General features: G+C 32.3%; 2 protein-coding genes across 3 annotated transcripts; both read right to left on the bottom strand.

Moving 5' to 3' along the window:
• Positions 1–522: 522 nt before the first annotated feature.
• Positions 523–1,203, bottom strand: LOC111902093 (uncharacterized). The gene has a single exon (XM_023897971.1). The coding sequence runs from the start codon at positions 1,201–1,203 to the stop codon at positions 523–525; it is 681 nt and encodes a 226-aa protein (XP_023753739.1).
• Positions 1,204–12,564: 11,361 nt separating this feature from the next.
• On the bottom strand, positions 12,565–14,379 carry LOC111901941 (uncharacterized). 2 transcript variants are annotated; one of them, XM_042901528.2, is made up of 3 exons: positions 14,209–14,379; positions 13,595–13,756; positions 12,565–13,519 (listed from the first exon to the last, which is right to left on the bottom strand). In XM_042901528.2, exon 3 carries the CDS (start codon positions 13,450–13,452, stop codon positions 12,643–12,645), a length of 810 nt encoding a protein of 269 aa, XP_042757462.1. In that variant the 5' UTR covers positions 13,453–13,519; positions 13,595–13,756; positions 14,209–14,379; the 3' UTR covers positions 12,565–12,642. The 2 variants fall into 2 exon arrangements, with proteins under 2 accessions (XP_042757462.1, XP_023753579.1); XM_023897811.3 differs by having other exon boundaries at positions 12,565–13,756; positions 14,209–14,376.
• Between the last annotated feature and the right edge of the window lie 481 nt (positions 14,380–14,860).

Below are 14,860 nucleotides of genomic sequence, written 5' to 3'. Positions count from 1 at the left end.
GTTGAGATGAATTGTGTTGAATAATTGGATTATTATATAGATAATTTGGATAGAACTCTGCTATTCAGAAATAGAACAACTATTTCAACAGAGAAGACAATTGAGATCAACTCAAGTCTTAAACACTCAAACTTAGCTTGTTCATTTCATTTGGGCGAAAGCCCTATTTATAGGCTCAAGAGAGTCGGTTACAATTATTGTTGCAATCGTTTGATTGCAATATGACATACATATTTACATTATAGCCCCCCAGACTATTGAGGGTTACACACTTTATGTTACATTACAAATAAGACAACCGACACTTAATAATTATCCTACCGACACTTCTATTTAATTACATAATAATCCTTCTACCGACACTTTACATAATTAAAAATATAATAATCCCTTCCACATTGAAAGGACAGATGTCTTCAATAATGTCTTCAATAATGGCTTTTTTTTGTCATTGCTTACGTCATTCCTCATTCCTTCCACCTCCAAAAAGACATATTTTTTTAAAAATGTTTTCTTTCATCGTTAATCTTCCATGAATGGTGTTTCTTCTGTGTTTTCTAAATAGTGACTGCAACTGTGTCTTGGTGCATGCATAATATGTTTACAAAGTTGTTTTTTGATATCAGCAGGTAATTCAGCTAATTGATGAGAAAACTTTTCGAAAGGTTGTTCGAAGGTTTCAATTGTTTTCATTGCTTCCGGAGTGATTTCACTGTCTGTTAACGAATAGATAATGAAAGTTTTACTGGCGTAATTCACTCTGATTCTTGACTTTTGATCTTTACCGTTGCCTATGCGTGATGATGCTAAATAGACACCGGCGAGTGCAAAAATTAAATGATCTTGTGTTGGTGATTCTCGTGGTAGATCATCTTTTGTTGGTTTTGAGCCGTTGTTTATTCCCATGTTTGCGAAAGTAATACTTGGGACAATTAATTGAGAGTCTTCATCAAAAATTGGATAGCTAGAATGCATTTTAATGAATAATCCTCTTTCCTGTTTTGCAAATCGTATTTTATAATTTCTGATGATAGTTTGCACAGCATAAGGGAACTCGCTCATGCAGTGTAAATTGGTGCCTTCTAGATAGATGGTGTCGATGAATCCATGAATAAAATAATCCCATAAAGTCATAGGATCTGATAAGTCGGCTAAGAAGACTGCTTTAGGACCTGGGCGTCTGGCTACTGGATAAAAGCCCATCAAAGAATGGACTTCGGTATATGAAATGAGGCTATTCCATAATTTGGCAAATTTTTTGGCAAATGGTTTTTTCATGGCTTCTTTTTCTTTGGTTAATAGAATGGATTCAAGGGCAATTTTTGCATTTAATTGGTTAAGGGATCTTGGGATGGATATACGTTTTTGTGGTGTGAAGTTGGATATAGGTTTTTGTGGTGTTAGGAGAACTGTTTTTGAACATTCGACGTTATCTTTTATTACTGCTTTGTATGCTTCGTTGTATGCAGTTTCTGCTTCATTTTTCGTTCTGTAACTTTTGTGAATGATATTTTTTCCAAGAATATATGAACTGGCGACTCCCCAATCGTCATATACTCCTTTGTTTTCTCCGTTGAAAATTACGTGTCATTTCTTTATATTTTTATGATCTGCTTGTAGTGGTGGATACTCCTCCTGGTTTGGCGTCATGGTTTGTTTTTCTCTTTCGAGTGTTATTTGTGGTTGACTTTCATCGGATGATATTTCTTGAATTTCTTCTTTTGGTTGCTTTGTTGTTGAGCTGTTGGCTGCTTCTTCTTTAGATGCTGAACAAGATGATAGAATTTGTATTGTTTGTTGTAGTTGCTCTTTTTCACGTTTGACTACTTCAAGCTGTCTGATTAATGATGCTTCTTGTTCCTCTTTTTGTCTTAACTGGTGTTTGACTTGCTTCATGATGGCTTCCATTTCAATATTTTTGCTGAATGAATATTTACACCTTTTGGGTACCTGAATAATTGCTTAATTTTGTTTGCTTTTAATATTTTAAATGATGATATGAGAATTTTCATACCAATGTATGCTTTGGTGATATTTTCATATCACTGTATACTTTATCATTGTTTACTTTGGATGATATTTTCATACCAATATATGCTTTAGCAATGTATACTTTGGATAGGTTAGATATGAGGTTTCCCTCATGTTCTAAACCCAAAAGTGCTTTCTTCATAGGACTACTTTCCTGAATCAGAATCAGTATCAGTTGTATATGCATAAATATCTATATCTGAATCTATTCCTAAATCTTCTATAGGTTCATACCCGAGATCATATGCAATTTTTAATAAGTTTGTTTCTTTTTCTTTTTTAGTCTTTTTTGGACATTTGTAGGCTTTGTGTCCGTCTTCTTGACATATCCAACATTTACAATCTTTTTTATTAGATGGACAGTAATTTGTGTTAGATTGATATTTTTTTTTTTTTATATTGTTTTCTGTCTTGAAAATATTTTCTTTCACCTTGTTTATAATATTGTTTATATTTAGGTTTATAAGTTTGTTTTTTCCAAATTTTCTTTTTATATTTTTCTTTTTTATTATCTTTACAACCATATTGATTAACTTTATTAGATAGGGTATCACAACATAAATCAATTCTTGCATCTTGTGTTGGTTTTTGTTCTAAACATTTTTTCTGCATCCATGCTTTTAATATACTTATCCTTGCTCCTAAGGTATCTGCAATTTTATTTTGTTGCAATACTTCTTGGAAATCTTTTATTACACTTTCACTTACTAATGATGGTATTTTTTGGTAAAACATGTCTAATGCTATCTTTTTTCTAGTAAAATCTAGATTATAATAATGTTCAAAATATTCGCATATAAATGGGTCTAAATAACACATGTTACAAATTCGTAAGTTAGTTAGATGTCATAATGATTCTAATTGAAAAGCTTCTTGAGATGTTTTATCTTCTATTTGTTTTCCTATGAATTCTTGGATAAGCCGATTTAATACATTTTTAAATGTTTCCATAGCGTCAGTGGTTGCTATCATCATTGTCTCTGTTTCATCGAGAGATGAAAGGAAACGATATGCATTGCCCTATGTTTTATGTATAATATAATTAATAAAATTTTTTGGATGTAGATTTCTTAATTCTTCAGCTAGTTGAATTTGAATTCCCATTTTATTACTCCATTCTTGAATTTTTGCTTCGGGATTTTGCTCACAATCAATAAAAAGAATATATGAATTTGTTGGAAAAGTAAATAGTTTAGGTATATATTATGGAGGTATTTTTTTCCCATTTGTTTTGTTTATTTTTGACCATTCCTTGTCTATATAAAAAAATTTCTTCTAACGAAGGTGGTCCATATATATATATTGACTTTGATAATCATCTTCAACATATGATTGCTTTCGTTTTAATCCAAAATTGTTTTGTGAATCTCTATATGGATTTGAATAAGGGTTTTCATCATCTGAAGAAAAATCATATATTACTTCTGCGTCATTATTATCTGAATTATTTTCTATTATATTATTTTCTTGAGTTTCAGACGGAATTTCTAATGCTGCAAATAATTTAGTTAGTGTTTCTACTTTTTCTTGTAAAGTTTCCATATATAAAAATTTTTAGTTTCTTTTTTCTAGTGAATTAGTTATTATTAACACTTTTTCTATTTTTTGAAACTTATTTAACAAATTAATTTTGTTATCTTATCTTCAAGGTTTTTTATTTGTTCTTCTTTCCAATTTATACTATTATTTATTATATGTATTGCTTCAATATTAGATATACAGTTTATCATTGATATGTTAGAGTCTATTTTTAAATTTAGAAGAAATTTTTTAGATTGCTTTAATGTTTTACGAAAAAATTTTAATTCTTATTTATTTGTGTTTAGGCTTGAAAAACTCATAATTATAATTTGAATAGCTTATAATGATGATTATTTATATAATGTTTATGATGACAAATAAAGACGGTCATACCAAGGATAGAAATAATAGTACAAATGAATGTTTATTTTAAAAGTTATATGTTTTTTTTTAAAATACAAATAGTTTTGTTTTTAGATGACGTATTTTCTTGTAACGAATTTTAATACTAGTTTTTATAAAATATCTAACATCATGAATATAGTTATTGTTTAAAACTGTACCTTGATTATTAGGTTTGTAAGAATCCTTGAGATTTTGCTCAGAATTATTTATAGATTCATGGATTTGTTGTATTCTTAAAATAATATTTTTATTAGGAATACAATTCATCAAAATTTTGTTAGACATAAATATTTTTTTCAACCATGAATTTGATTATTATTAAAAACAAGTATTATTTTAATAAAATTTTAAATTTTGTAGAATTAATAGTTAGAAAAACTTGAAATGATATTATCATGTGTGTGTGTGTGTTGGGGGGGGGGGGGGGTGTTGTGCCCCCCTTTTTTATCTATCGAACAGAAAATGACTTGCCTTATCTATTACGCTATTTCGATGATATCATTGTAACCACTTGGTCCAATGAAATTAACTTCGAGAATAACTAATGCACATGATTGGCGAGGAATTTCCATGAGGTCATATAAGTTACTTTCTTGACATAACTATACATTGTCATAAGGGTGGACTCTTTCTCGATCAAACCAAATACACAATAGAAATAGTTGAAAATGACGACATTAGCTCTTGCAAACCGGCTACCACACCCGTTGATAGTAATGCAAAATTGCCATAAGCCAACGGTGACCTCAAAAGAAACTCAAATACAGAACATATACAACATCAACAGCTCTTATCTTATTAAGAACCAGAAGGTTTTCAAGAAACTTACAATATAAACCTCACTACATATTCACTCAACTAATCTAACAACCCTCTGTGAATGAACGAGTTTTGTTACAAAAAAACTCTATGAACTGTGACCTAAAGATGAGAGAAAGAAGAAGACAAATCTGAGTTTATTTTATGTTTATCTCAACATCTCATTTATATATTACACAAACCAATCCGGATTAAGGGTGAAACCCGCGTGTATAACTTTCAACCCGCTTCATATCTAATTCATAAAAAAACTCCTGCACAAAATATAATAACCACATACCAATATATATTTATAATAAATTAAATATAAAAGGATACTTAAAAGGATATCTTGAATTATAAGTTTGTACTCATTATACCACATAACTTCACACCCCTCCGCAAACTTATAATTCAAAAACTAACTTCAACACTTATTCTGAAACGGATCAACCATACCAAGATTTTTACAAATCCATTCATGTTGAACAACTCCCAGTGGTTTAGTAAAAATATCTGCTAGATTGAAATCTGAGCTCACTTTGTGAACTTCAACAATACCTTTAGAAACCCTGTCCCTTATAAAATGAGTGTCCACATCAAAATGTTTCGTTTTTTCATGAAACACTGGATTATGAACAAGCTTTATAGCTGACTCATTATCACAGAATATAGAAACAGGAGTCAAACCTTTCAATCCAACATCAAATAATAATTTCAAGATCCACATAATTTCACATGAAATTACACCAAGTGCTCTATATTCTGATTCAGTGGAAGATCTAGAAACAGTATCTTGTTTCTTACTCTTCCATGATACAATTGTATTACCAAGAAATACCACATAACCTGTAATTGACTTTCTAGATATCAAACACTTAGCCCAATCAGCATCAACAAAACTTTTTAAGTTTAGATTACCCTTTTTAACATAAAAACCTCTTCCAGGATTTAATTTTAAGTATCTAAGTAACCGTATAGCAACGTTAAAATGAGATTTTCTTGGAGAATGCATAAACTGACTCAACACTTGTACAGCATATGAAATATCTGGACGTGTAATAGTCAAATAAATGAGTTTTCCAATTAACTTTTGATAAAGAACAACATTTTGAACAAGTACATCATTACTATCTATACCTTCTCCTTTAATTACAACATTACAGTCCAAAGGAGTCTTAACTGGTTTACAACTCAACATACCAAATTCATGCAATAGCTCCATACAATATTTTCTTTGACACAAACATACTCCTTTATCAATATATATAACTTCAATTCCTAAGAAAAACTTTAGCTTCCCTAAATCTTTAATTAAAAACTTAGACTTCAAAAAACTTTTTACCTTATTAATTTCTTTATCACAATTACCACTCAGAATTATATCATCAACATATACAAGTAATATGACAATAGTATCATTATTCTGTTTAACAAACAGTGAAAAATCATTCATACTTTGAACAAAACCAAACTCAAGCAAAAAACCACACAACTTTTCATTCCATTTTCTGGGAGCTTGCTTCAGCCCATATAAAGACTTTAGCAACTTACAAACCTTATTACCATTCTTATTATTATAACCAAGGGGCAAAGTCATATAAACATCTTCATCCAATTCACCATATAAAAAAGCATTATTTATATCTAATTGAAATAAATTCCAATTAAAATTAATTGCCAAAGAAATAACAATCCTGATCGAAACCATTTTTGCAACTGGTGAAAATGTTTCATCAAAATCAATTCCTTCCCTTTGGTTATAACCTTTAGCAACAAGTCTAGCCTTAAACCTTTCTATTTCACCATTAGCCTTATACTTTATTTTATAAACCCATTTACAACCAATAGGTTTTCTGTCAGAAGGCAAATCACAAATTTCCCAAGTTTTATTTCTATACAAAGCTTCAATTTCTTCATTCATAGCATTTACCCAATTAGGATCTAATGAAGCTTGATAATAAGATTGTGGCTCTACTGATTTATTCAAATTTGTTGCAAAACATTTGTTATCAAGACTAAGAAAAGAATAATTAACTGACCTCTCAATTCCATATTTATACTTACCTTCAATAATAAAATCATCAAACTTTTGAGGAAACCTAGATTCACGAGTAGATTTTCTAACTCCTATTAACTGAGAATCAAACATAGAATTATCGTTATTAAGATTTTCCTCAGAACCATTAATGACATTCAAAGTAACAGATTCAGGTTGCGAACCAGAAGTTTCACAATCAGAAGTGCCTTCCTGATGAGATATAGTTGCATCTAAAACAGATCTGCCATCAATACCTAAATCAGTTGCACCAAAAGATTGATTATCAACAGTATCACCATCCTGCCTATTAGAAATTTCACTATTTTGATTATCATCAAAATTTTTAGGTAATAAGAGTTCATCATTGGAAAATGGATCCCATAGATCCTTAAAGTTCAAACAAGTTGGCTCACAAAATTGAGAAATATCATTTGATTTAGATCCCAACTTAAAAGGAAAAACAGTCTCATAAAACTTCACATCCCTGGAAAAGAAACAAGAACCATTATCAAGACTAAACAGTTTGTAACCTTTTTTAACATTAGAATAACCAATCAAAATACATTTCTGAGATCGTTCAGAAAACTTATCAGTAATGTTTAATTTAGTAGCAAAAGCTAAACATCCAAACACACGAATTTTATCATAAACAGGCAAACATTTATAAACTAATTCAAAAGGTGTCTTTCCACTTAAAACTGAAGATGGGGTTCTATTTATTAAAAACACAGCTGTCAAAATAGAATCACCCCAGAATTTTTTAGGCAACCCAGCTTGAAACAACAAAGATCTAGCAACGTTTAATAAGTGTCTATGCTTTCTCTCAACCACTCCATTCTGTTGCGGAGTGTGTATACAAGACGTCTGATGAACTATACCCTTAGATTCAAGAAATTTTTCCATTTTTTGATTAACAAATTCTGTTCCATTATCAGATCTAATAATCTTTAGATTAGCATTAAATTGATTTCCCAATAACATAACAAATTCATGAAAGCAACAAAAAACTTCTTCTTTAGATTTCATCAAATAAACCCATGTAGCTCTAGTAAAATCATCAACAATTGTAAGAAAAAATCTAAAACCACCAATAGCAGCAACTTTATATGGACCCCAAACATCTAAGTGAATAAGCTCTCCTAAACTCAAGGACTTATGTTCACTCAGAGGAAAAGGCTCTCTAGTTTGTTTAGCCTTATGACAAACATCACATGGCATAACTGACCCGTCATCAAAATTTAAAATTGGTTTTAAAAAATTTAGAGCTTTATCAGCTGGATGTCGCATTCTGTTATGCCATGTTAATTTTGATATAAAACATCTATGATTATTACTTACTGAATTTGACCTACCTAGCATTTGATTTTCCAAATAATAAAGACCTCCAAATTCTTTACCAGTCTTCACAGTCTTCATTGACAGTGAATCCTGAATCAAACAGTTATTTTCATCAAAAACAACTTTACACTTATTTTCCTTACAAATTTTATGAACAGATAAAAGATTGACATGAAAGTCAGGAATAACAAATACATCAGACAACATAATAGAATCAGAAAGACTAATATTTCCAATCTTATCAATCTTAGCAGTTGACCCATTTGGATGATCAACTCTTAGATTAAGTTTAGAAACATCAACTACATCAAAAAGTTGTGATTCAGATGCAGTCATATGTTGACTTGCCCCTGAATCAACAATCCATTTTCTTTTATTAAACAGAACATTATTACATGTCATACCTGCCATATTAGCATTAGCAGGGACTCCCTTTGACAACTCTTTCTCTTGAAGAAGTAACATTAACTTTGTATATTGATCATTTGTTAAAAACCAATGATCAGATTTATCAGAAACATTAGTACTTTCACTAACATGTGAAGCAGTACCAGACACAGTGGAAGATGATGACTTATTAAACTCAGACCTTGGCTTAAAATCCTTAGGATACCCAATCAACTTATAACATTTTTCAATTGTATGTCCTTTAATACCACAGTTCTTGCAGATTAAGTTCTGGTTTCTACCCTTAAACTTCTTATTATCAACAATTTTACCAGTAAAAGCAGAAGTGTTTTGATTTTTACTAGGCAAAACAGACATATTACCATGTTTCTGATTAGACTCCTCTCTAGACACAATAGAAAAAGCTGTTTTAACATCAGGTAGAGGCTCCATTAAGAGAATATGACTTTTAACCTGGTTAAATGAGTCATCGAGACCACTGAGAAACTGCATAAGCTTCATGAGTTTCGAATGATTTTTAGTATGAGTTGCAGCTTCACAGGTACAGTCAGGACACTTAGTTAACCCATCAAATTCTTTCCATAGACCATCTAGTTTGTTAAAGACCACAGACCCATCAGCCTTATAGTATGTTTCACAAAGCTCATTCCAAATATCTAAAGCATATTCAGAACAAGCATGTCCAATGTAAATTGACTCAGAAAGAGAATTAAGAATCCAAGAACATACAACAGCATTAACTCTGTCCCATTTCAATGATTTAACAGAATCTTTACTATCTTTTAGTTCAGTTCCTTCAATAAACCCCTGTTTATTTCTGGCTTTAAGAGCCCTTACCATAGAACTTTTCCAGACCCTAAAATTCTCAGTACCAAGAAGTTTGAAACTTATAATAGTTGTCACAGAATGATCTGAAGGATGCAAATAAAGTGGATCATCAAAATTAACAATATCATTCTTACTAGAAGATTCAGGAGGTGTATCCGACATGATAACCACAGCAAATAATCAAAGAACAGATAAATGTGATAGGAAAAACAAACGATCAGATGAAAACTGATCTATCAAGAACTACCCAAAAGTCGAAGAAGCGTGCGAGACTTACAGTGATCCACAAATAAAACGCTCAGCAAACAGCAAGGTAGTTCTGATGAGTTCTGTAACAGACTCACCGCTGAGAATCGAGACAGGGCATTCAAATGCCAGAATCAACTCGGTTTTAGAACCTTGTTTGCACAATCTTAACGTTGACCGCTGCGATAGCGTTGGCCGTTAAGGTTAATACGGATTAACCCTAAACGTTTACTACTATCTCAAACGTTTACTCTTAAGATGTGACAAGAGGACAACCGAGGTGATGAACACCAATATCTTCAAGATCCACACAGATCGAAGAAAGAAACTGAAGTTTCAATAATAGATCTGATATCAGATCTATAACGATTCCAGGTAAACAAAGACCAAACACCAGAAAACGACCCTTGATAACAAGATCAAGGACTCAGATCTGATCTACAAAAACACGACTTGTAACCCTAACTCAATTTGGTTGAGAAACCCTAACCAAAAACTAGACACAAAAGATTACAAAACCTCTGAACCAGGCTCTGATACCATCAAAAGAAACTCAAATACAGAACATATACAACATCAACAGCTCTTATCTTATTAAGAACCAGAAGGTTTTCAAGAAACTTACAATATAAACCTCACTACATATTCACTCAACTAATCTAACAACCCTCTGTGAATGAACGAGTTTTGTTACAAAAAAACTCTATGAACTGTGACCTAAAGATGAGAGAAAGAAGAAGACAAATCTGAGTTTATTTTATGTTTATCTCAACATCTCATTTATATATTACACAAACCAATCCGGATTAAGGGTGAAACCCGCGTGTATAACTTTCAACCCGCTTCATATCTAATTCATAAAAAAACTCCTGCACAAAATATAATAACCACATACCAATATATATTTATAATAAATTAAATATAAAAGGATACTTAAAAGGATATCTTGAATTATAAGTTTGTACTCATTATACCACATAACTTCACATGACCCTTTTTCAAACCTCACTCTTTATCGAAGTCTTGTTAATTCTCTATAATATTTAACGTTTTACATGCCCTAATATTTCATATTATGTGCAACAAGTTTGCATGTTTACATATGCACAATTCATCCACACATAGTATACATGAACGTTTTCAAGAAAATCATCACATATGTTCAAGGCTCCCTCACTCATGGCTTACATCTCACAAAATTATCATCCTCGCACCTACTATGTTAATGAACCACTTATGGTTATTGCGTTTTTCTAGGCAAAAATCTAATTTCTTGGTCTTCAAAAAGACAACCTACTTTGTCTAGATCAATTGCGGAGATTAGACATCGTGGCTTCACCAACGTTGCTTTAAAAGCATGTTGGCTTTCCAACTTGTTACCCTCTTTCTAAAGTCACAATATTCTACTAAGCGCCAATAATCTTTTTGGTAACACCATAAAACACCAACACACAAAACATTAACATTTTCAGATAAGTAGTCACTTTGTTCATGAAAAAGAGTCAAAAGGGTAGGTTTGAGTTCTTCATGCTCCATCATGTTACTAGCTATCCGATATCTTCACCAAAGGTCTACCACATCTATGGTTATTCGTAAATCACAACCAAAAAATCTTGACCCAATCAATTCGATGAATTCCAAAACAATCATAGCATCCATCAACCTCCTGCTAAGATTGCGGGAGGACCGAGCGGTCATTAGCATGTAACATGTTCACCATGCTGGACCACACATACCCAAAATAAAGAATGGGCGCCCAAGCGTTTTATGGCCATTTCATATACCTCGAAATTTAGAGAAAGAAATATCAGGAAACCGCTTTCAAATTAGGAAACAAGATTGATGTTATCTAAAGGCATGAAAATTGATTTCTGTCAAGATTCGGTTACTATCGCTTCTCGATAGGTTTGTGATAAACCGATCATTATTCATCATTTATAATATTTGTTTTGCGTCCGTATTTTGTATTTTGTGGGTTTGCATTTGTCACGACATGAACATTTACTTTTTAAACTCTGATATACCGAGTAATGGTTATAATGTTCGTTCTTTAATCTTTCATCTATTTTCGAGATTGGAATACCACAATACTATTTCCGTCAAATGTTCAGTTTTTCTTTGTTAATAGATCTTGCGTTGTTTATTGTTATGTTTTATATAATTATTGATAAAGGCGTGACCAACGCCGCCTCTACTCAAACTTCATTCTTCTTTCGTGTTAGAAAAATCAGTTTGTCAAATACACGGCCTTCAAAACCCAAAAAGATATGAATTCTAAAGAAGTAAAAGAGGAAATAACAAGCTTCTTTAAATAGAGATGAAGAAGAAGCATATGAGGGCAAATTTGTCAATTAGCATGGACTTAAACGATGCGACGACTAGAACTATGACACAACCATAATTTATGAATGACTAATGCAAAAATGCAATCTATTATACTACATTCATAACTTTTTGGTAAGCAAATGAACAATTTTGTTATATAACCTAAATCCCTATTTTGTGTTCATCTTTATAATTTCTTCTTTTTTTTAGCTTTGTGATACGATATCGTGGTTTAACAATTAACAGAATGTACACATTATATGATACAATACTAAAAGTGACGTAAAAAACCCCATCTAAAGTACCAACTCAAATATGTAATGGAATAATCAAGAACCACAACATATATAGTTGGAGAGAAGCCATGGGTGAATAACAAAAATCAAATATATTCAACCACCATCATGATTTGAATGAAACAGATTGTTCTAAATTCCAAACATCCATGAAATATCCCACCCTTTTTACCTATTAAGGTTTCAATAAAGGATTGTAATGCATTTTGGAACACTAGGAATCAGCAAGATTTTCACCATGACCTAAACATATGTGCTAATATTCATGGTGACAATTTTAATTTACATGCCAATAACAAGCTACACGTAATGCATCACCCACAAAAGGAAATTAAAGAGAATATAAATTGAGAACGTAGTTACACTTCTCAAGAGTCTTGACAATATTGTAGCATAACAAGTCCATCACTGATCTAGAAAAATAACATTTAAACAATCATGGAAAAAATACCACATTTTTGCAAAAAACAACTTGTTTTTTCCACTTTGAGCAGAAACGTAAAATTTCCCACATTGTGAGTGAAGATCAAACCACCACTCTATTCCTACAAAACCAGCAGGCAGCATATCCTTGCTAATAAAGATTGCATATTCTTCTACTGTCTTTTCACATGACACCCATTCCATTTTGCTAAGATTTATTTCTTGAATCTTCTTGTCTAGAAGTCGATCAATCACATAAAGATTTTCACCCAAACTTACAAACACGGGAAAATCAAAGTATCCCTTTGGAGAATTCTTGATTTCAAGTATTGTCACTTTGGGTGTTGGATAAAGTCTCACTTCACACAAACAGCTATCATTGTGTATGGTATATACGTTTCCCTTTAAAGCATGTAAATCATTGATGTAGAAAGGGGTGGAGATATGATTCCATTCTTGTTTACCAACAATACAAAACCATATATTACGAGAGTATTGACCAAACACAACAAACACCCACCGAGATATTATAGGTGAAAAGACAAGAATACCCCTTAGAGAATGAGGGTCGGGGTAGGCATCACGGAAAGGGACATGAAGGTCATGCCTTGTGATAGGATTCAGAAGCCAGAAGTCCTTTCTTTTCTCACTAAACAGAATCAAGTAACCACAACTTACTCCAATACATGTTTTATAATCCAGATGAGGAAGAATGGTTTTCAACTCGCTTCCTTCAAAGTCCTTTAAGTAAAACTCTTTCACATTAGGATCAGTAGAAATAGATATGGTCATGGGTGGTCTGGACACTATAAACTTGTTCTTGTTAGACAGTGCAAGTGATCTCCATGACTTACAAACTCTGCTGAATGCAAGAAAATCAACAACTCCTAATTGCATCATTACTAAAATAAGCACATCATGGTTAAGATCTGACCAAAGATCACAAGTCATGATCCTGTTTTTGCTAGGTGCAAGTGTATCATCATGGTTCTGGTTTCTAGTCATGCTCCTTGTCTTAACCATTTTTTGTTTTCTTGAAATTTAATGCAATTGCTATGGTGTGTATTCTTGCAAATGCTTCCTGTATGTCAATATCCTGCAACAGACATTAACAAAAAATCAATTCTAAGTTCACAGGGGTGGGGGAGGAGGTGGTTGTGGAACTTTGGTGGCAGCTTGGTCGAATTTTAGAATTGTATATACGATAGGAGAGGGTGATGGAGATGTAGGGTGGTCTAGGTGGTGGGATACGGTGGTTGTGTGGAATTTAGGGTTTACCGATGGAGGGTTTGGAATTGGAGGAGGTGAGGGGGTTCCGATGGCGCGGGATGGTAGGAACAGGAATGTAGGGTGGTAGTGTTGGGAATAGGAGGAGAGATAGCAGATGAAGAGGGGGGGAGGAGCGTGCGCAACTGGTTCCGGCAGGGGCGAGTGGAGCGCAGTGGTGATGGGAGGTGGTCCGGTGAAGAATGTGGTGGAAGGGTTAGGGGGTAGGGAACAACTTAAGGAGAACATTAGAGGAGAGATGAGATGAAAGAGATGGCATACCTGGAAGCCGGCGTCGATATGGTGAGTTGTGCAGGTCACCGGCGGAGATGAGAGAAAAGGAGGATATGTGATGTGCGTGTGTTGTTTTTATTTAATGAAATAACGGACCTGGTTGTTTTAAATTCCTTTGACCAACAATTTTGGATTTTGAAAAAAAAAAAAAAAAAATTAATCGCATTTAACCCTTTAGAAATCATATAGATATTTTTATCAAAAGTCAGCTTATAGATAATTATTTTTTAATTATTCTTTTCAAAAAATAATATAATTTTAACCAATAAAAATACTTTAAAAACTATATAGAATATCTAAATGGTGAAATAAGATGTCCCTTTAGCCAACCCCTTAATATTTCTCACAAACTTGAAAGCGAAAAACCTGCAATTTTAGTTTATATCGAAATTAATACTATCACAAAACCGATTCGATGTGTGTCACTTAGTATCTATTCATAAAATAATTATGGATTTTAGAAAATTGAATAACGAGAATGAACTAATTCTAATTCAAGCGACCAACATGAATCAGGTCAAGAATCCAACGTAGGTGTGACAACCCCAAATCTAATTCCGTTAAAAATCTCATTTTCACTAATGGAAAGCGTCACTATACGTTATTTTACGTAATATTTGGAATCGTCAATATCCGAATA

This window comes from Lactuca sativa, chromosome 4, assembly GCF_002870075.4.
Source record: "Lactuca sativa cultivar Salinas chromosome 4, Lsat_Salinas_v11, whole genome shotgun sequence".
NCBI lineage: Eukaryota > Viridiplantae > Streptophyta > Magnoliopsida > Asterales > Asteraceae > Lactuca > Lactuca sativa.
This window is presented reverse-complemented; position numbering and strand designations above follow the sequence as displayed.

Bases quoted from the DNA above. Each gene is read 5' to 3' on its own strand.
- LOC111902093 (XM_023897971.1), bottom strand. From the start codon at position 1,203: ATGGGCTTTTATCCAGTAGCCAGACGCCCAGGTCCTAAAGCAGTCTTC.
- LOC111901941 (XM_023897811.3), bottom strand. From the start codon at position 13,683: ATGGTTAAGACAAGGAGCATGACTAGAAACCAGAACCATGATGATACA.